This window comes from Sphaerodactylus townsendi, linkage group LG16 (genome assembly GCF_021028975.2).
Source record: "Sphaerodactylus townsendi isolate TG3544 linkage group LG16, MPM_Stown_v2.3, whole genome shotgun sequence".
Classification (NCBI taxonomy): domain Eukaryota; kingdom Metazoa; phylum Chordata; class Lepidosauria; order Squamata; family Sphaerodactylidae; genus Sphaerodactylus; species Sphaerodactylus townsendi.
Window position 1 is genome coordinate 16088352 of NC_059440.1, and position 20439 is coordinate 16108790.

Consider the following 20439-nt stretch of genomic DNA (forward strand, 5'->3'; position numbering starts at 1 on the left):
TCCGAAATAGCCTTGTTTTTGAAGAGGGACGCCAATCAGGTGATATAGAGCACTTCCGTGACGTGTAGAATAATAACTTTCAATCCACTTCTACGATTGCTGGGGTGGATTTTGCTATTCCGCACAGTAAAATCTATCTGCAACATGCACTGAAAGTGGATTGAAAGTGCATTATTCTGCATGTGCGGAAGGGGCCATAGCTTGGCTTGGATAAGCCTGCCCTGATGCAGAGATGGCTTATCTGACGGCAGGCTCTGTCCTGGAATGGAATTTCGTTTCCAAAGGGAGCAGAGCAGCAATGCACAGGCCAAATCATAGATTCCTGCCACTGTTGCGGAAACAAGTCTGGCAGGCTGGGGCCACTGGGGATTGCTGTCACTGGCAGAATATGAGTCATGGGTCAGTTGGGGCGGGGCGGGGGGAGCTGGGAGCTGCTGCTTCCCATTATCAGAAAGAGAGAGCTGATGTCACTTGGGGAGGGGGGAGTCTGCTCTCCTATATCTCGGCCACAGCATGGAAAGCCCTCTGGTGCCCGCCAAATATTTTTGGAAGCGGGCAAGGCAAGGTAAGACTTGTGCCCAGCGAAGCTTCTGATTGTCTATTGGAGATTTCATTGCTTGTGCAGATTTTGTGGGGGGATGCGTTGACAGCAGCTGTCACCACTATCTGCACTGCGTGAAAGAAGTGAGGCTGCACCCGGCTCATGTGCCCCGGCTGCACCCCGCTTTGTTTTGGCTGTGCGGAAACAGCTCAGCTTCTTCTCCAGCCCAGCCCATCCTTCTTCCTTCCCATGTTACCCCGGCAAAAGGAAGTCAATACTCACCCTTCCTCTTCCATCATCTCCTGGAGTTCCATGCACTTCAGCTCCACACGCCTTTTCCTCTCATGATCCAAGATCTCTCGATGGGCCTTCTTCACCAAGCCGGCCTCCACCAGCCGGGTATCTTCCTCGGACTTGTGCCACGTGCCCGAGGCACTGGGCTGGGGGAAGCCATTGGAAGCCTCATGCGGAGAGGGCATCCTGATGCCGTTGTTGCAGACAGACATGCAGGCTGGGGGCTCGGGTGGCTTGCTTCTTCTGGGGTCCCTGTCAGAAATTATTAATAATAATAATTCATAGAATCACAGAGTTGGGAGAGACCCCAAGGGCCATCACGTCCAACCTCCTGCAATGCAAGAACACACAATCAAAGCACTCCTGACAGATGGTCATCCAACCTCTCTTTTAAAAATTCCAAAGAAGGAGACTCCCCCACACTCCAAGGTAGTGCATTCCACTGTCGAACAGCCCTCACTGTCAGGAAGTTTTTCCTGATGACGTTTAGGTGGAATCACCTTGAACCCATTACTCCTGGTCCAAGTCTCTGGAGCAGCAGAAAACTAGCTTGCTCCCTCACCAACATGACATCCTTTCAAATATCTAAACATGGCGATCATGTCACCTCTTCACCTTCTCAGTATGTGACTTGCTCCTGATCCTAGTTCAATACACTAACCACCACACCATGCTAGCCCCTTTTTAAAGCCCTCCAAACAAGTGGATGTCTGTTAGGTCTCAAAACCTTTAGCCAATAAACAGACTCTGGATTGGTTCTGGTGGGTTTTCTGGGCTGAGTGGCCGTGGTCTGGTGGATCTTGTACCTAACATTTCGCCTGCATCTGTGGCTGGCATCTTCAGAGGTGTATCTGACTCTGGATTCTTGCTCAGTTGGGTTTATTGAAAGGCAACCCAGCTTGAGAAAGCCGTTCTGCTAGACCTGGCTTTCACTAGTCCCTTTATCCCCCAGAAAGACCCCCCCTCCCGTTTTCCCAAAGAATGTGTGAAAAGAGTTATTTTGGAGCTTAGGCGCCCCAAGTTCAGCAAAAGGGAGCGATACAGGGAGCAGCAGTGGCGTAGGAGGTTAAAAGCTCGTGTATCTAATCTGGAGGAACCGGGTTTGATTCCCAGCTCTGCCGGGGCCCGGAGCTGTGGAGGCTTATCTGGGGAATTCAGATTAGCCTGTGCACTCCCACACACGCCAGCTGGGTGACCTTGGGTTAGTCACAGCTTCTCAGAGCTCTCTCAGTCCCACCTACCTCACAGGGTGTTTGTTGTGAGGGGGGAAGGGCAAGGAGATTGTAAACCCCTTTGAGTCTCCTGCAGGAGAGAAAGGGGGGATATAAATCCAAACTCTTCTTCTTCAAACAGCCACCTGGCCTGTTTTCCCCCACAGGGCAACGGACCCATCACGTTTTTCCCTGGGAGTAATCCGCTAGGGTCAGCCTACGTATCTACAAATGCGTGAAGCCATAAAAATCACAAGAAAGCAGAAAGGAAAGTTCCATTACATATATATCTTGTAACAATTACATTGGAGTGAAAGTACAGTTCCATCACCCAGATGCCACTCCTGTCAGTATAAATTGTTACAGAACCATTACGCTAGGAATGCCCCTCAGTCATCAGGCGCCGTTCCTGACAACGTCACTGCATCCTGGGGAAGGGAAACCCACACAAGAATTTTGTCAAGAAGGACAACCTTTTCCCTGTGCCGGATCAATGACCCGACACTTTCGTTGGCTCACCCAAGTTTGTATGTTGCAGAAGGATAAAAAGTTCTCTCTAGCCACTTCCTCCACACCACTCACAACTGTGCAAACTTTACCAGTCCCCCTATCTATTTTTTAAGCTAAGAAGCCCCAGACTTTGGCTTCAGAGAAACTCGAACCCCTTCAGCAGCTTGCCGAGAGGCTTAGTGTGGGCAGCATGCCAGGCAAACGTTTGCTGCGCCTCCATGGCTTTGTGCCTGAGCACGGCCAAGGCAAATCCAGCTGCACGTTGGTGATAGAGGAGAGCTTGGAAACACGTCACATTCACAAGGAGCAGCCCACGGATAATTGTTGTTTGGTACACCAGCTTCTGAGTAGAAGAAGCCTTTTCAGTATCAGCTAGGAAGACTGGCAGCTTTGCAGAGTTTAGGTTCTCCTCCATGGGACTTCCATACTTTTAAAGTGGAAACGAAATGTGTGGAGCCAGCCAACACATCATCGTGGCCAACAGATGCTCCAAGTGAGTCCAGAGAGAACTAAAAAACCAAGCATCCAACACATTTCCAAGTCTGATCACATCCTCAGGTTACAATTGGCATTTGGGTGCCAAAGTATGATCTCATATTTGGATGCCCGAATCGAAATCCGCCCTTGACGTTCCATTGGCTTGGACCGGTTACAAGAGCAAATAATGCTGACTAGGGTCTTTTGCCAAAGTCATGTCTTACAAGCCAGCGATGTTATCGAACAGAAGTCCTTTCCAGACATTCTGTTTATGCCACTGTGCATATTGGGAGCAAATCCGTCTTGATCTGCACGGTTACTGCGCCGTCTGAACAGGGGCATGGCACATATTTTGTATGCATGTGCGAAACACAAACATGTATATAGCAAACCCTGGACTTCCCAATATTCTGGTTGGTGCATACCGACATGCAAAATGCACGTTGTGTCCCTGTTCAGGCAACATGGTCACGGCACATGTTTGGAATATCATCCTCTGGATACACAAAGGTAGTCAATCAGTCAACATGGACACGGCTTTTGAAAAGGGCTGTATGCGACATATGAAACTGTTTTACACCGAGATAGACACAATGGTTCTTTTCACCCTGTATCGTACATTTATATATATTTATTATTTGCTGTGATCACCTTTCGATCCAATGGGGACCCAGAGCTGCTTCCCACATCCCCCCTTCCTCCATTTCACCCTTCAGTGACCCTGTGAGGTAGGTTAGGTTTAGGCCCCTTCTGCACATGCAGAATAATGCCCTTTCAATCCACTTTCACAATCGTTTGCAAGTGGATTTTGCTATTCTGCACAATACAATCCAGCTGCAAAGTGCATTGGAAGTGGATTGGAAGTGCATTATTCTGCATTTGCGGAAGGAGCCTTAGAATGCCTGACTGGCCAGATGTCACCCAGTAAGTGTACAAGGCAGAGTGGAGATTCAAACCAGGGTCTCCCAGATCCTATGTGACATTTTAACTATGACACTACACTGGCTCTTGCCTTGCGGAATCCAGACCAGTTTCCATGACTGCTATTTAGGATCTCCACTATTGGAGTTTCGAGGAACCGCACCTGGGGGCTTCTCCACGAAATCATGTGGTCTTTGCACAGAGCTGTGGCCCCTTCCAGTTTAAACAATAAGATATGAGGGTGCTTCATGACAACTGCCATGTTTGAACTGAGTTTGATTCCCCACATGATTCTACTCTGGTGAACCAGGTCTGATTCCTGGTACCCCTCCTCAAGCAGCACCCGCAGTAGGAGCCCCGGCTTGTCCCACCCTAGCTACGCTTTTGCTGGGAGCTGTCACGGCTTCTGCGTCTTTCCCAGTTGGATGATCCTCCCCCCTCCAATTCGGAACTCCCTCAAAATACTCTTATTTTTCTTCCCGGCCTCTTTTGCTTTGCACGGTAAAGATGCTAATTTGCCGATTCAATCTTTCTGCCTTCGAAAATGTCTCGGCGGGAAGGGTGGGAGGGGAGAGGAGAGGAGAAAGACCAAATAAATAAATGAGCATATGCCAGAGACAGAGAGAGAGAGAAAGAGTGAGAGAGATCGGCAGCTTTGATCGCCAAGGAAAATAGCAATTAGGTGGAAAGAGGCGAGCTGCAAACAATGTGCCGCTCGCTGTTCGGCGGCAGAAGGGGACTAATCAGGAAAGCACCACTGCCAGCAGGGTGCTATTTTTAATCCAGAGTTGCATTCGGCTGCTCTGCGCTTGCCCTGGCAGTGGGAACTGGAGCAAGATCACCTCCTCCATCGTCAGGTAGTTCCCCCTGAGAAGGGAATCTTGGGAAGCAGGTCAGGCTCTCCATGGATTATAGGGGTGCCAGAGGCGTAGCTACAATGGGGACATTTGGGGCGACTTGCCCCGGGCACCGCCATTGCAGTCACGTGGGGGGTGGGAGTGGGGCATGTCAGGGCGAGACGTGTCGGGGGCAGGGATGGCGCGTGTGGGCAGGTCATGCCCTGGGCGCAGTTCCCCCTCTCTTCATCACTGAGGGGTACCAACTTCCAGGTGGGGCCAGGGGCCTGGAGATATCCCATAATTGCAACTTGTGTCCAGACTACAGAGATCAGTTTTCCTGTGGCAACAGGCTGCTTTGCAAGATGTAGTGTAGGGTATTATAGTCAGTCAAGGTCTCTTCCCAAACTGTCCTTCCCAAGATTTGCCTTCAAATTTCAAGGAATGTACTGACCCGGTAGGGTGCCCCCCTCTAGGTGGTGGGACCTAGAGATCTGGAATTACAGGGGATCTGCAACTATAGAGATCAGTTGCTCTTGGAGGAAGTGACAACTTTGGAAGATGGATTCTTATGGCATTATATCCCCTCTAAGCTCCATCCCCTCCTCAAATTCCAACCTCTTTACCTAACATCCACCACCCAAATCTCCAATAATTTTCCAATTAAGTATTGGCAGTCCTAGAACCTGGACCGACCGACCGACCGACCGACCGACCGCCCGCCCGCCCGCCCGCCCGCCCTCCTTCCTTGCTTCCTTGCTTGCTTCCTTCCTTCCTTCCTTCCCAGAATGCACAAACCAGTTCATGACAAACGCATATTTGGGAGAAGGATACTTGAAGGACCACCTCCACTCACATGCTCCAGCTTCCCCATTAACAGCCTCCTTCTGAGATCTGGTTCCCAATGCCATCTGAGGAAATGTGGTGGGGTTCTGAGGAGAGACAGGGTCCTTTTGGTGGTGGGCCCTCATCTCTGTGGGATGCATCTGTCTTTCAAGCTTGCCTGTCTCCAATCTGGCTGTTTATCCAAGCTTTTAATTACGTATTATAGTCCACCTTCCTCTCTGAGACTCGACGCAGATTGCACAATGCTGAAAGTCAATATAATTGAAGGGATTTCTTTGCCTGTCTGGGTTTCTTTTAATTTTCTTCTAAGGTGTATATTGTGCCTGAATGTTGCTTTTCTGACTCCAGCTTGAGATTGTTTTTGGCTGGTCTAGCATTTTGTATTGTTCTGCTTCCGAATTGGTTTTTTTTTTTTTTACTTCTTTATTGTTAGCTGCTAGAAGCAAATCTCTGGAGACGCAGTGTACAAATCTCCTCAGCGAAGAAATACAATTTTTTATTACTCAAAACCAACAATGGAACCCCTTTAGGAACAAGCCCTTCAACATTTAAAATCCCAGTCAGGTGAACTTATCTCACAAGGTTGCTGCGAGGATAAAATAGAAGAAGGGAGTAATGCAGACACACCTGAGAGGAAAGGAGAGATTTTTAAAAAATGTACTGAGAAAGATTATCAGTAGGTCCTAGTTTTGTATGTTCATTTGTGTTGTGTAGGCAAGTTATACAGGTTGTATATATACCGTATATACTCAAGTATAAGCTGACCCGAATATAAGCTGAAGTACCTAATTTTACCACAAAAATCTGGGAAAACTTATTGACTCGAGTATAAGCCTATAAGCTTATATAAGCTTATAAACTGGGAAATGCAGCAGCTACTGAGCTGACACTTCTTTTCCTGCCTCTCATTGAATGATTATAAATACAGCTTATACTCAAGTATAAGCCGACCCGAGTAAAGGCCAGGGGCTTTTTCAGCATTAAAAATGTGCTGAAAAAGTTGGCTTATACATGAGTATATACCAGAGGTCTGCAACCTGCGGACCTCCAGATGTTCATGGACTACAATTCCCATCAGCCCCTGCCAGCATGGCCAATTTGCCATGCTGACAGGGGCTGTTGGGATCTGTAGTCCATGAACATCTGGAGAGCCGCAGGTTGCAGACCACTGGTATATACGGTAGTTCTTATTTGCTTTCAAGTCACATCTGACATATGGCATCCATGTTGGGTTTTCAAAGGAAGATAAATTCAGACGTGGTTAGCCATTGCCTGCCTCTGCATCACACACCTGCTATTCCCTGGAGACAGAGGCATATCCAGTGGGGGGATCCAAAATTTTTAATAACAGGTTCCGATGGTGGTGGGATTCAAACAGTGGCGCCGCCGCACACACGCACCTCCAGTTCCTATTGGGCAGGGAGGTTGCTTTAGTAACCCCTTCTCGGCACTCAGAAAAAATTAGTAACCACTTCTAGAGAAGTGGTGAGAACTGGTTGGATCCCACCTCTGGGCGTATCTAGGGAAAATGTAGCCACAGAGTCCAGAAGGAATGGGAACCCTTCTCCAGGTGAGATTTCAAAAGCCAGATTTCAAAACCTGTATCATGTGCCTTGCCCAGATGAAACTCTGAGAAAGAGAAAATTCTATTTCTCCAGCATGTAGGCTTCCCCGCCCACCCCGTCCCTAGGAGAAATGATGACAGAGAGAAGAAAGTGGCTGTCACTTTGTGGTTTAAATCACTGCTTGGAGACAGAGAAAACAATATTTTGTAAGAGTGAAGCACTGGTATAAATAAAATGATTGTCACCTTTCTCATACTCTCGTCTTTCCTCACTTCGTCTGTAATCAAACAGGTAAAGCAGGTTTTCAAAATATTTCAAAAGCCACCGGTATCTTGTTTGGACTGCATTGTAAGGGTGGGGTGGGGGGGAATGATGGCATTTGCCATCAGCAGGAAGTAAAACGACCCCCTCTCTCCTGAAGCATCAGTCTGAAAATTAGCACGCTATTCTCTCGCTCCATCCTCAGCTTTCCTCCTTCTGCTCCTGGCCTCTCCAATGCATCTGCCCTTCAGTTTTGTTCTCCCTGTCAGTTTTCTCCTGATGTCTCGCAGGATGACAGCAACCACAGCCCAACCTGGATAGTAATGAGAGCTGCCGGCCTTGGAGAATGCTCCCAGGTTTACAGAAGAAGAGAGAGGTGTGTGTGTGTGTGTCCATATCTGGTGCCCTGATTCTGTCAAAGGGAAGAGAGGTCAGGGTGTGTCTGCCAGGGCCGACCCAGACATCTGAAACCTGGAATAGTCAAGTAAGCCTGGAAAAGAGGGCTTTGAAACACCAGGCTTTGGATTCTGCAGAAGTAGGAAGAATGCAATAGGGATGCCTGCAAAAGTCGCTCCCTCTGAATTTCTCTCGCTGGATCTTGCAGATCTGAATTACCTCGTTTCTGAAATGGAAGAGATGCACTATGTTGTTGTGAGTTTTTCGGGCTGTGAGGCCGTGGTCTGGTAGATCTTGTTCCTGATCTTGTTCCTAACGTTTCGCCTGCATCTGCGGCTGGCATCTTCAGAGGCATGTCACAGAGAGAAGTCTGTTATACACTGTGTCCAGTGAGAAGGGAAAGTTTAGAGGGGTATGTATTGTCCATGTTCCAGGGTAGGGAACCAATCAGTAAGGGTTACTAATTGGTTCAGGGTGGGGAACCAATCAGTAACCACTGATTGTAATTCTAACATTCTAATATTCAGGGCTCTTTCTAACAGCATCTGATTCACAGGCCCCAATTCTAGGTCCACAGACATGCGAGTTAGAGACCTACAGCTTTGTCAACCCACATCTCTTGCTAACTGATGGCATCTGCTCCCCAAACAGCCCTTCCCCCAGTATATCATCGTGAGGAAAGACGTACAGAACAATTCCCCCTCCAAGAGATGTTTCACTACCAGGGAACCCTGCGACTAGTCAGCCAGTGCAAATCATATTTAATTGAGCACACATTGCTTGCATCGCAAATGCCAGGTGCCTGGCTTCCCCTAATAAATTTTCATCTGGGAACGTGACATGCGATCCGTGTCTCGGATGGCGGCACGTTTTCGCTGAGCAGCCAGACGCTGCCTCCGGCCCTGGCAAAAGGCTGTAAAATTTTATTTCTCCAAACAAGCAGACATTAATTGCAACGAGAGAAAAATCCGGCTCTAGAGGGTAACCTCGAGAAACAAAAACCCTCTCATCCAAAAGCGTATCAACACCGGGCCACAGACAATTACAGACCAGAACAGCCACCGCATAACGCAGTACAACAAAGGACAAGACAGGTCCAGTTTTGAAAATGGGACAATGCAGTGTGACTCCCCATTCCAATTTCATTTTTCCTTTGTGAGAAATAAACCACTGAGTCTTCTTTTTCAGTCTCTGAATTGCCTTTCCACGTGACAGTTCCCACCCACCCCCCATTAAAATTAATACATTTTTCAACATTATTTTTCAATCTATGACTTAAAATTTACAAATGCATAATGCTGGATCAGGTCCAGTGGCACGTTTCTGCTAATAGAAGAGGGGCAATTTGCATCAATCGTCCCCTTCCACTGCAGAACCAGCGTGGTGTAGTGGTTAAGAGCAGGTGGATTCTAATCTGGAGAACAGGGTTTGATTCCCTACTCCTCCACCTGAGTGGCAGAGGCTTATCTGGTGAACTGGATGTGTTTCTGCACTCCTACGCTCCTGCTGGATGGCCTGAAGCCAAAAGTCACGGGACTTACATTTAGATATTAATTAGCAGAGGATTATCTAGTCGGTAATGAAATATTTCTTGGGGAGGGGCCCTGGAGCTTCCTCCTCTGCGTGCAGAAGTTCCCACTTCTCATCTTTGGCACCTCCAGTCCAAAGATCTCAAGTAAGTATTGGGGAAAACCTTCCTTTATCCAAGTCCCTGGATAGTCATTGCCAACCACGACAGGCAATACTGAGGTTAACGGATCAATAACTGTATTTATTATTTATCTATTTCATTTATACCCCATCCTATGCCAAAGTCCCAGGGCGGCTTACATAATTGGATTAAAAGCCCCAGCTTTTAAAAAACTTGACTCAGTAAAAGGCAGCAACTTCAGTGGGCTCCAGAATCCACAGGGGAGACTCTGGGGGAATTGTTATGAGATGAATAATTCCCAGTCACCACTTTCAGATGGGCAGATATTGGGTTCATTCCTCTTTTTAAATTTTTTTTGCAGACACCGCTGTATCTCTCCAGCGCAACGACTTTATCCCCTCACAGTTCCACCTTTGTGTGAGCCTGATTGCTTAATTATAAGCTTCTATCTTGGCCCTCCCCTCGCACACATTGATAGCAGCTGGCGGGCTTGTCTAGTCAGTGGTGAGGCCAAAGGGGTTAGACAGCTGTATTTATATTGTGTCTTGGTAGCTGAGTGCTCCTTCAGAATTAGCCGAGAATTATTTCCGAGATGTGTTACGCCACACAAGGCTTTCGCCAGCCATCTGCCAACAAAGCGGGTGAGGAAGACGGCGCAGCTTGCCAAAGGCCATTGTCCCCTCCTCCTAGAGCAAAATATGGACATCTTTGCCCTGGGGAAGCAGCGCTGTAGAACTAAGTCCTCTTTTAGCTCCTTGCATTACCATTATGGTTCTTTTTCTATCTAGCATGTTTTTTATTCCTCCAAAGATCTTTGGGCAGGGTACAGAGTCCTGTGTTCTCTGTTTTGATACTCTATAAGAACATAAGAACAAGCCAGCTGGATCAGACCAGAGTCCATCTAATCCAGCTCTCTGCTATTCGCAGTGGCCCACCAGGTGCCTTTGGGAGCTCACATGCAGGAGGTGAAAGCAATGGCCTTCTGCGGCTGTTGCTCCCAAGCACCTGGTCTGTTAAGGCATTTGCAATCTCAGATCAAAGAGGATCAAGATTGGTAGCCATAAATCGACTTCTCCTCCATCAATCTGTCCAAGCCCCTTTTAAAGCTATCCAGGTTAGTGGCCATCACCACCTCCTGTGGCAGCATATTCCAAACACCAATCACACGTTGCGTGAAGAAGTGTTTCCTTTTATTAGTCCTAATTCTTCCTTCCAGCATTTTCAATGAATGCCCCCTGGTTCTAGTATTGTGAGAAACAATAATGCTGTGAGGTAGGTTAGACTGAAAAAAAGCAACTGACTCCTGGTTATTTTAGCAAACTATATGGTACAGTAGCAGGGCCGGAGCGAGGGGGAACTGTGCCCAGGGCATGCGAATGTTCTGCACCCTGCCATGCCCCTGCCCACCCCTCCTTGGAATGCCCCAGAACGCCCCCCACACCCTCGCACCAGCATGCCCCCAAGTTGTTGCACCCCCATCCCATAAGCGCTACGCCACTGTACAGGAGACATTTGAACTGCTTTTGCTGCCGCAAACCTGCCACCCAGAGCTAGCTAGAATCTCATCCAAATCCCGCCTGTATATTTTCAGCTGCTGGGACGGGCTGTGCGTCTCCCTCTTTTTCCACCTTCCATGTGACTAAATGGCTGGAGCTCGGGGACATTTGACCCCATATGTCCCCCTGGGCAGTATGCCCCTGTGAGAATATTTCCAGTTTTATGGCACATACATAAAATTAATGGGGAAAATTGGCTGTCAGGATGGTTTCTAACAAAAACTTTGGATGATGGCCAAGTAGAAACAAAGTCACATTGCTCCAGACCTCTCACCCCCCACTCCAGTTTCCAGTTGTTTGAATAAAGTGGCCAGTAGTGTTAACAACAGACCCATTAGCACAATATCTTTATCTACTTGGAGGAGAAGTCGATCTATGGCTTCTAATCTTGATCCTCTTTGATCTGAGATTCCAAAGGCCTTAACAGTCCAGGTGCTCGGGAGCAACAGCCGCAGAAGGCCATTGCTTTCACCTCCTGCAGGTGAGCTCCCAAAGGCACCTGGTGGGCCACTGCGAGTAGCAGAGAGCTGGACTAGATGGACTCTGGTCTAATCCAGCTGGCTTGTTCTTATGTTCTTATGTTCTTACTTGCAAACAGACAGTTCACCAGAGCAATTAAAGCCATCTCTGTCCCATCATTGGGCCTGAAACCAGACTGTAATGGATGAAGGGCAGTTTGGCGGTGGTGGGAAGTTCCATCAAGGCGCAGCCAACTTATGGCGACCCTCCATGGGGTTTTCAAGGCAAGAGATGTTCAGAGGTGATCTGCCATGGCGTCACAGCCCTGAACGTCCTTGGAGGTCTCCCATCCCAACCCTAACCAGGGCAAACCCCGCTTAGCTTCCAAGATAGGATGAGATCAGGCTAGTCTAGGCCATGCTGGCAGGGGCTGATGGGATTTGTAGTCCATGAATATCTGGAGAACCGCAGGTTGCAGACCCCTGGTTTAGGCCATTCAGGTCAGGACAAAAACAAATGTTTTGCTGTCAAGTCAAAACAGACGTATTGCGACCCTGTAGGGTTTTCAAAGCAAGAGACGTTCAGAGGTGATCAGTATAGCAATGTTAGTATTATGTGGTGGTCTCCCATCCAAACACTAACCAAGGCAAACCATGCATAGCTTTTGAGGTCTGGTGAGATCAGAGAAGCCAAAGGCAGGTAAGTCACCTAGGAAAGCTTGAGTTCCTCTGCTATCACTTTCTTTTAACCCCTGTCCCCCAAAGATGCCAGATTCAAAACTGGTCTAATTTCTCAGACTACGTTAGAAAGCTCACCTTTTAGAAGACAGGATCCATCCACCCTTGAATGGACCTCACTGGGCGCTTTCCGAGTCTTCTCTTTCAAAGTAGTTGTTTCTCCCAGAAGCTTGTGTGATCTCTGCTTGAAGCCTGTAAGTAGGAAGGAGAAACAATTGACAATTCAGAAAGTTGACAATTCAGAAAGGGTAACATGGTGGCACAGAAGATAAGAGGCAGGGCAGTCTATGGCAGAGGCGTATCTAGAGAAAATGTATCCCGGTGCGAAACCATCTCTTGGACTTTTCCTGCTAATTTTGTAAGGCCTTTCCCCTAAAAAATACGCCCGTTCAATTGACACAGGAAACTTGTGCTCTTTTTCTCAGTTGACTTGATTTGCCCTTAGTGATAACATCACATGGTCTAGTCTCATTAGATGAACAGTGTTGTGATTTCATTTCATTTGCTAGGAGGTCCCCAGTCGGCAGGGAGAACCTGTGATCCCCAGTTGGCCGGGAGGCAATGTGATCCCTGATTGGTTGGAAGAATTCATGGGACAAAGCCAAGAAACACATCAACCGATTTGGGGGGAAACATGCCAGAGCAGCAGAGAGGAGGTTTAAGGCAGGACTGAGACCAAGAAACTTTGCACAGGTTAAATCCTTCCCATGAAATATTTCTACCTTCCCCAAATGGCTATTTTCAGCCTGAACATTGGCGCTAGTGGAACATTAGACAGAAAACAAGTTTGTATCGAGAGACAGGAAAATTTGCACTCTTTGCAAAAAACTTCCTCAGGCTTCAGCAATCCTCCCGCTAGAGCAAACACTCTAGATTAAATGGCCACGCAGGGAATACCTGGTTAGCAAACGCCAGCAGAACTAGACGAAGGCCTCATTAAGGGTTGGTAGGACAAGAAATAGCAGGGCTTTACCTTTGCAGATTTTTGAATTGGGATTTCATTGCAAAACCTTTGATCTCACCTCTCCACCCAAGTTATCCCTGCCACACAGAATTCAAATGAGGCCGCACAAGAAAGCTGCCATACAATATCAGCAGTGAACACCAAGATCTCATAAACTCAGTTGGTAGTTATTAATCCAGGCAGTATTTAGTAGTAAAAGCACATACGCAGCCCAACTAATTTATTTCCCTGTCACTTACCTATTTCGTGGGGGGGGGGGGAACAGCTGGCCAGCTGTTCCCCTAAGACCGTGGTGGCGAATCTTTGGCACTCCAGATGTTATGGACTACAATTCCCATCAGCCCCTGCCAGCATGATCAATTGGCCATGCAGGCAGGGGCTGATGGGAATTGTAGTCCATATCATCTGGAGTGCCAAAGGTTCGCTACCACTGCCCTAAGATATAATACTGAAAAACATGTAATCCAACATGAAATCCAACTGCCTTTATTTTCCAGTGCCCTGGATATGCAGCAGAAGGAAATGGCAAACCACCTCTGCTTCGCATTTGCCTCAAGAGTCCCTTGCTGGGACTTAAGTTGGTTGTAACAATGACAGATACATACAATCGAAACAGGGAAAGGCGGGACTAAAGAACATCGAGATGTGAGTAATAATCCTAATAGCTAATCAAAACTGTTGAATTGCACAATGGGCAGACAGCAGCGCAGCGCAGGAAAGACAATCCTGGTATTAATAGCAGTTAAGCCACTGTAAGCAAACCATCTTGGGAGCTCCAAGACAGAAAAAAATCAAGATGAGAAGATATGCCAAGTATAATCCCGGCAGAGGGGGATAATTCAGAAGGAGCTATTTTCAAAGAAGGGGAATAGTGGTCTTTCCTCTCTGCACACACACACACCCTACCAAAAGATTACAGTATAAAGTGATCTGATGCTACCTAATTCTGTGTTGACATAAGAATTGTATTGGCATGGCACTTTTGTGGGGCCAGTGGTCCTTGCCATCAGCACATCTCCAGGATAAACAACCAGAGGGGTTAGTTGCTATCTTATGAGACATCCAATGAGAGCTAGCATGGTGTCGTGGTTAAGAGTGGCAGACTTTAATCTGGAGAACCAGACTTGAGTTCCCTTTCCTTCACATAAGTGGTGGACTCTTGTCTGGGGAACCAGGTTGTTTTCTGTCTGTTGGGTGACCTTGGGCAAGACATAGTTTCCTCCAAAGTCTCTCAGCCCCAGCAATCTTGAAAGAGGAAGGTAATTGACATGGGAAGGGAAAATAATTGTAAGGCACTCTGAGACTCCTTAAAGGTAGAGGTAAGTGGGGTATAAAAGGAAGAAGAAGAGGAAGAGTTTGGATTTATAGGAGAAGGAGGAGTTTGGATTGACATCCTGCTTTTCTCTCCTGTAAGGAGACTCAAATAGGCTTACAAACTCCCTCCCTTCCTCTCTCCACAACAGACAGAACTTGCCCGCTGCTTTGTAGAGGATTGGTCGGGCATGACAAAAAAGATTGGAGGCATCAGGACCTTGGACAGCTCATCGAGACACCCAAACGTTGCCCTAGACTAGAGCCATGGCTCTCAACCTTTTTTTCACTCACGTGCCCCTTGGCAACCCATTTCCCTAAAATTGTACCCCCATATTAGCAAACCGATTATGTAATCTTTTGCATACCCCCTCCCAATACTCTGGTATGTACCCCTGGAAGTGCATGTACCCCAGGTTGGTAATTACTGCTCTAGAGAGTGGGACCAACGGAGTGCCCCACTCTGAGCTTATATTGGTCAGAACTTCTCCCTAAACTGTTCACTTTCTTCAATCCCTGTTTAACTTGAAGAATCTTTAATGCATTCCTGCTCTGACAGTTCCTGTACACCTTATCTCTCCTCTACATGTTTGATGTGCGCACTCAGACTGATGCATGAATATGCCATTGTTCTTTTAATTCAGTGTGCGTTGGTTCATTACGAGCATTTTCAACCCACTTAATTTTTTTGCTGGTTTCCCCACTTTGTTAATTTATTTTATGTTCTTTTAATGTGAGGCATCCATTTTAACAACTATGTTAATATCAAATATCAAATTTTGTTTGTTCCAAGAGCTGGAAATACTAACTTCAAGTCAAACCATGACAGCCATGGAATTCAATAGCATTCCTAAACCCACATGGATATAAAAAGAAGAAGAAGAGTTTGGATTTATACCTCACCTTTCTCTTTTGTAAGGAGACTCAAGGTGACTTACAAGCTCCTCCCCCTTCCTCTCCCCACAACAGACACCTTGTCAGGTAGGTGGGGCTGAGAGAGTTTGAAGAGAACTATGACTAGCCCAAGGTCACCCAGCAGGAATGTAGGAGTGCGGAAACACATCTGGTTCATTAGATAAGCCTCTGCCACTCAGATGGAGAAGTGGGGAATCAAACCCGGTTCTCCAGATTAGAATCCACCTGCTCTTAACCACTACGCCATGCTGGCTCTCAGGAATAATAAAAGCCCTCCCGTCTCCATATGAGACTATGTGGAAAGGTATCTGTGGGCTAGAGCAGCTGGAAAACAGGCCATGTCATGTTTTTAAATTGTAGCTAACAAGGGGGAAACCCATAAGGGAGAGCAGAAATCTTGCGTCCTTTCTCTTTCCCAGCAGTAGCTTTTTCCCTTTCGCTCTGGCTTCTCCCCTTTGCTTAAAACCAGAACAGAACTATAGTGTAACAAGGAACCAATATATCAGGGCAGAAAAACCCAAAGCACTATACAACTATACAGTGGCTATAAGTAAAAACAGGACATGTGCATCCAAGCATCGCTGAAACTGCTTTTGCCATCCAACAGCTACGGGACACATCATATGGTTTAAGCTCTTCTAATGAAATAAGCTGTTACGAAGATAGTGTTCCTATATTGCTGCGGGCAAGACAGTGGGCATTAATCACAATTGAAGCTGAATTTGCGATCCATGAAACAGGAACTCGCTGGGATGTTGGTCTATATGTGGGAACCTGTAACTTTGTCAGTGTATGAGCCCATTATCATGCTTCTGTGGACCTGACTTGGTAACTGCACTTTGACTCTGTTTCTTGAAGTCCTGCTTGTAATCATAAATCCAAACTCTTCTTCTTTTACTCTTCTTCCACCTCTGGCCACCTCACCTCCCTCCTGCACTGTCTGAAACAGGACGGTGTCCCCTTTAAAGGCAGCCCTGCTGCTCGTGCGCGCCCTTCCCTTCTCTCCCAAGAGGGACCGGCATCCTGATGAGCAATCCTGTTTTCATGGCTCTGCCTCCAGTCCTCTGGCTTTTCTTGAGCAGCCGCTCAGCTGTCAATTACTGCTGTAATTCGCTCCTCGCTGGCTTGCCTTTGAAGTCAATCTGGAAGCTGGAAGTTGTACGGCATGCAGCCTCTAGGCTCTTAACTGGAGCTTCCAACAGGGACCATATTACACCTGTCCTGAGAGAGCTACACTGGCTCAGCCTGTCGAGTTCCAGATAGTCTTTAAAGTTCTGGTATTAACCTGTAACCTTGGAGCAGCAGTGGCGTAGGAGGTTAAGAGCTCGTGTATCTGATCTGGAGGAACCGGGTTTGATTCCCAGCTCTGCCGCCTGAGCTGTGAAGGCTTATCTGGGGAATTCAGATTAGCCTGTACACTCCCACACGCGCCAGCTGGGTGACCTTGGGCTAGTCACAGCTTCTCGGAGCTCTCTCAGCCCCACCTACATCACAGGGTGTTTGTTGTGAGGGGGGAAGGGCAAGGAGATTGTAAGCCCCTTTAAATCTCCTGCAGGAGAGAAAGGGGGGACATAAATCCAAACTCTTCTTCTTCTTCCTCTGCACAGCCTTCTTTGCTGGTTTCCTTTCCAAGTACCGACCTTGCTTAACTTCCAAGACTGGGCTATAGCTGCTGTACAATAAGCAAATACCATCCATCAAATTAAAACAGGACTGCAACAGACTCTAGCAGCTGCACAAAATCTGGTTGCTTTAAAGCATGATCCAAGGGCTTCCTGTCCCTAAAGCCCCTGGCCCAGGCTCCTCCTCCTCCTCCTCCTCCTCCTCCTCCTCCTCTTCTTCTTCTTCTTCTTCTTCTTCTTCTGTAAGACTGTTAGTGGTTTTGGACCTGCATATCTGTGTGACCGCCTCTCCCCGTATTGCCTTCGGAGACCCCTCTGTTCTGCGGAGGGGAATCTGTTACTGCCCTGGCCCTGGCATGGTGGAATGCTCTTCCTGGTGAAATTCGGGCCCTGTGGAGTCTATTCAGTTCCACAGGGCCTGCAAAACAGAGCTGTCCCATTGGGCCTTTTCTGTCCAGCCAGCCGAACATCCCCTCCCCCCTGAAAACGACCTCTGACCCTCGAGTGGTTATGATGTGTGCACTCGCTTCTTTTTCACGCTCTGATGTTGGATTTTCAGGCCACATTTTGTATTTGTTTTAAATTTAGATATCTATGAGGTTTTAATGTTTTTATGTTTATTGGATTTTTTATATTTATTGTGTACGTTTTATTGTAAGCTGCCTTGAGTTTCCAAAGATATGGCGGGATAGAAATGAAAGAATTAAATCAATAAAATCAATAAAATCTGGCAGCAGCTTTTCCAAAGGGACCCCTCCCCAGGGCAACCTTTCACGGCCACACAGGGGTCCTCAGAGCCAAGATCAGCCTATCCCCAAACAGCAAGACCAGGCCTCTCAGGGGTCCCAAATCCAAGGAGATTATTTACTTATTTATCGTATTCGTATGCCACCCTTCCCTTTATGGGCTCAGAGTGGCTTCCAGCATATCAATATATTAAAATTAACTATTAAAACCGACAGCTATCCCAAGGGAGCAGCAGTGGTGTAGTTGTTAAGAGCAGGTGTACTCTTATTCAGATTAGCCTGTACACTCCCACACACGCCAGCTGGGTGACCGTGGGCTAGTCACAGCTCTTCTGAGCTCTCTCAGCCCCACCCACCTCACAGAGTGTTTGTTGTGAGGGGGAAGGGCAAGGAGATTGTAAGCCCCTTTGAGTCTCCTGCAGGAGAGAAAGGGGGGATATAAATCCAAACTCTCCTTCTTCTTCTCTTCTATCTGGAGGAATTGGGTTTGATTCCCTGCTCTGCCACTTGAGCTGTGGGGGCTTATCTGGGGAATTCAGATTAGCCTGTGCACTCCCACACACGCCAGCTGGGTGACCTTGGGCTAGTCACAGTTTTTTGGAGCTCTCTCAGCCCCACCCACCTCACAGGGTGTTTCTTCTGGGGGGGGAAGGGAAAGGAGATTGTCAGCCCCTTTGAGTCTCCTCCAGGAGAGAAAGGGGGGATATAAATCCAACTCTTCTTCTCTTCTATAAACCAGATAGTGGCTAAAAGATATGATTTTGGATACAATAAGTTCCTGTTACCTATAAAGAAAAGAAAGAAAATAGGAGGGCAAAGAGGGTGCGAGACCATTTGGTGGTAGACCATGAAGGAAGATGAAGGAAAAGAGATTCCACGTAAACATCAGGAAAAACTTCCTGACAGTAAGGGCTGTTTGACAGTAGAATGCACTACCTGGGAGTGTGGTGGAGGTGGAGACTCCTTCTTTGGAGGTTTTTTAGAGAGGCTGGATGGCCACCTTTCAGGAATGCTTTAATTATGTGTTCCTGCATGGCAGGGGGTTGGATCTGATGGCCCTTGGAGTCTCTTCCAACTCTATGATTCTATGGTTCTATCAAACAACAGCCCCATACTCCCAGAGCGCTCTTAAAGTATCCTGCTTGAAATTCATGATGGCCCTGTTGGGACAAATGTAAATGACTGTGTCTAAACTCCTAGGAGTATGTAGGGCATAAGGGCAAGTCCTTTGCCACTAGCCTTGGGAACAGGCTAGGCCACAGATCCAATTATGCCGTCCCAATTTCCTTCTTCGGGGGCAAAGCCTTTTCTACCCAGAGAAAAAAAAAGCATTCAAAATGCAGCAATTAGCGCGATCATCTCTTCCCACTTTCTTAACTGGCCCATTTCTTCTAATGCCGGTGGCTGGGAGCGGGGAAGCAGGGCGAATGCTTGAAATGTGCCCTTTGTAAAAAGCCAAACTGAGCATTTTGCTTTGAGCGTGGCAAAGAGGGCTTGCTACAGCTTCTGTCTCTCACAGCCTCCCCCCCTCTGGCTTCATGGCTTTCTACCATGTAAACACAGTGAGCGATTTCCCTTCTGAGCAGCCATTGGGCTTGCTGGAGAGCAGGGGCGGGTGTCCAAGAATGGCCATCAATCATCCCTCATAAATGGCCTTGACATGTGCGAGTGCAGAATGCAGGCCATGGGGTAAACTTCCCAGTTATTCTGCAGCAGCGAGAAGGCTTGCTCATGCGAGAGCTGAACTTAGAGAGGAGCAAAGAGGGAATGTTCTTGAAGGAACCAGAGTGGTGTAGTGGTTAAGAGCAGGGGGATTCTAAGCTGGAGAGCTGGGTTTGATTCCCCACTCCTCTGCCTGAGTGGCGGAGGCTTATCTGGCGAACCAGATGTGTTTCTGCATCCCTACATTCCTGCTGGGTGACGTTGGGCTAGTCACAGATCTTTGGAACTCTCTCAGACCCACCTGCCTTACAAGATGTCTGTTGTAGGGAGAGGAAGGGAAAGGAGCTTGTTAGCCACCTTGAGTCTCCTTACAGGAGAGAAAGGTGAGATATAAATTCAAGCTCCTCCTCCTCCTCTTCTCCTCCTCCTCTCCTCGTCCTTCTCCTTTACACAAAGCGTGCTGGATGAATTTGGACCAGTATCAGTTCTCTCAGAACTCTCTCAGGCCATGCACAGGCAGGCAATGGCAAACCACCTCCAAATGTCTCTTGCCTTGAAAACTTTATGGGGTCACCATAGACTAGCTGCAGGAGAAAAGGTAAAAGGGCTCCAAATAACTTTCAATTGGGATTGAATGGACTTGTCCTCCTAAGTCCTGCCGTGGCTGGTCAGAGTTCCACAAAGTTTAGGAGCAGGTTCTGAGGGTGGCATCCATTCCAACTTAATCTCCACTCTAATGTACTATATCATGATGGGTATTTTTCCGACCATCCTATATTCCGAAAGTCAGGGTGGGGAATCGGGCAACAAGATCACCCATTGCATAGCATCAAGTCATAGCTTACCTTTCCATTCTCTCCTGCAGTTATTAAACCTAGGCATGGCCAAAGCACGTGAGCCTTTTGACATGATCCAAAGGGCACAGGCCAAAGGGATCTCAGCCAGTGGTGGGATTCAG

At 47.5% G+C, this 20439-nt stretch overlaps 1 protein-coding gene across 1 annotated transcript in view; it reads right to left on the reverse strand.

The window, feature by feature from the left end:
• SRRM3 (serine/arginine repetitive matrix 3) overlaps positions 1-20439 on the reverse strand; it is a 112122-nt gene that overhangs the window by 49600 nt on the left and 42083 nt on the right. Inside the window, exons 2-3 of the mRNA XM_048518826.1 lie at positions 12340-12453; positions 824-1087 (exon numbers count right to left, since the gene is read on the reverse strand). Of these exons, the coding sequence (XP_048374783.1) occupies positions 824-1047 (224 nt within the window). The 5' untranslated portion in view covers positions 1048-1087; positions 12340-12453. The remainder of the gene's footprint in view (positions 1-823; positions 1088-12339; positions 12454-20439) is intronic.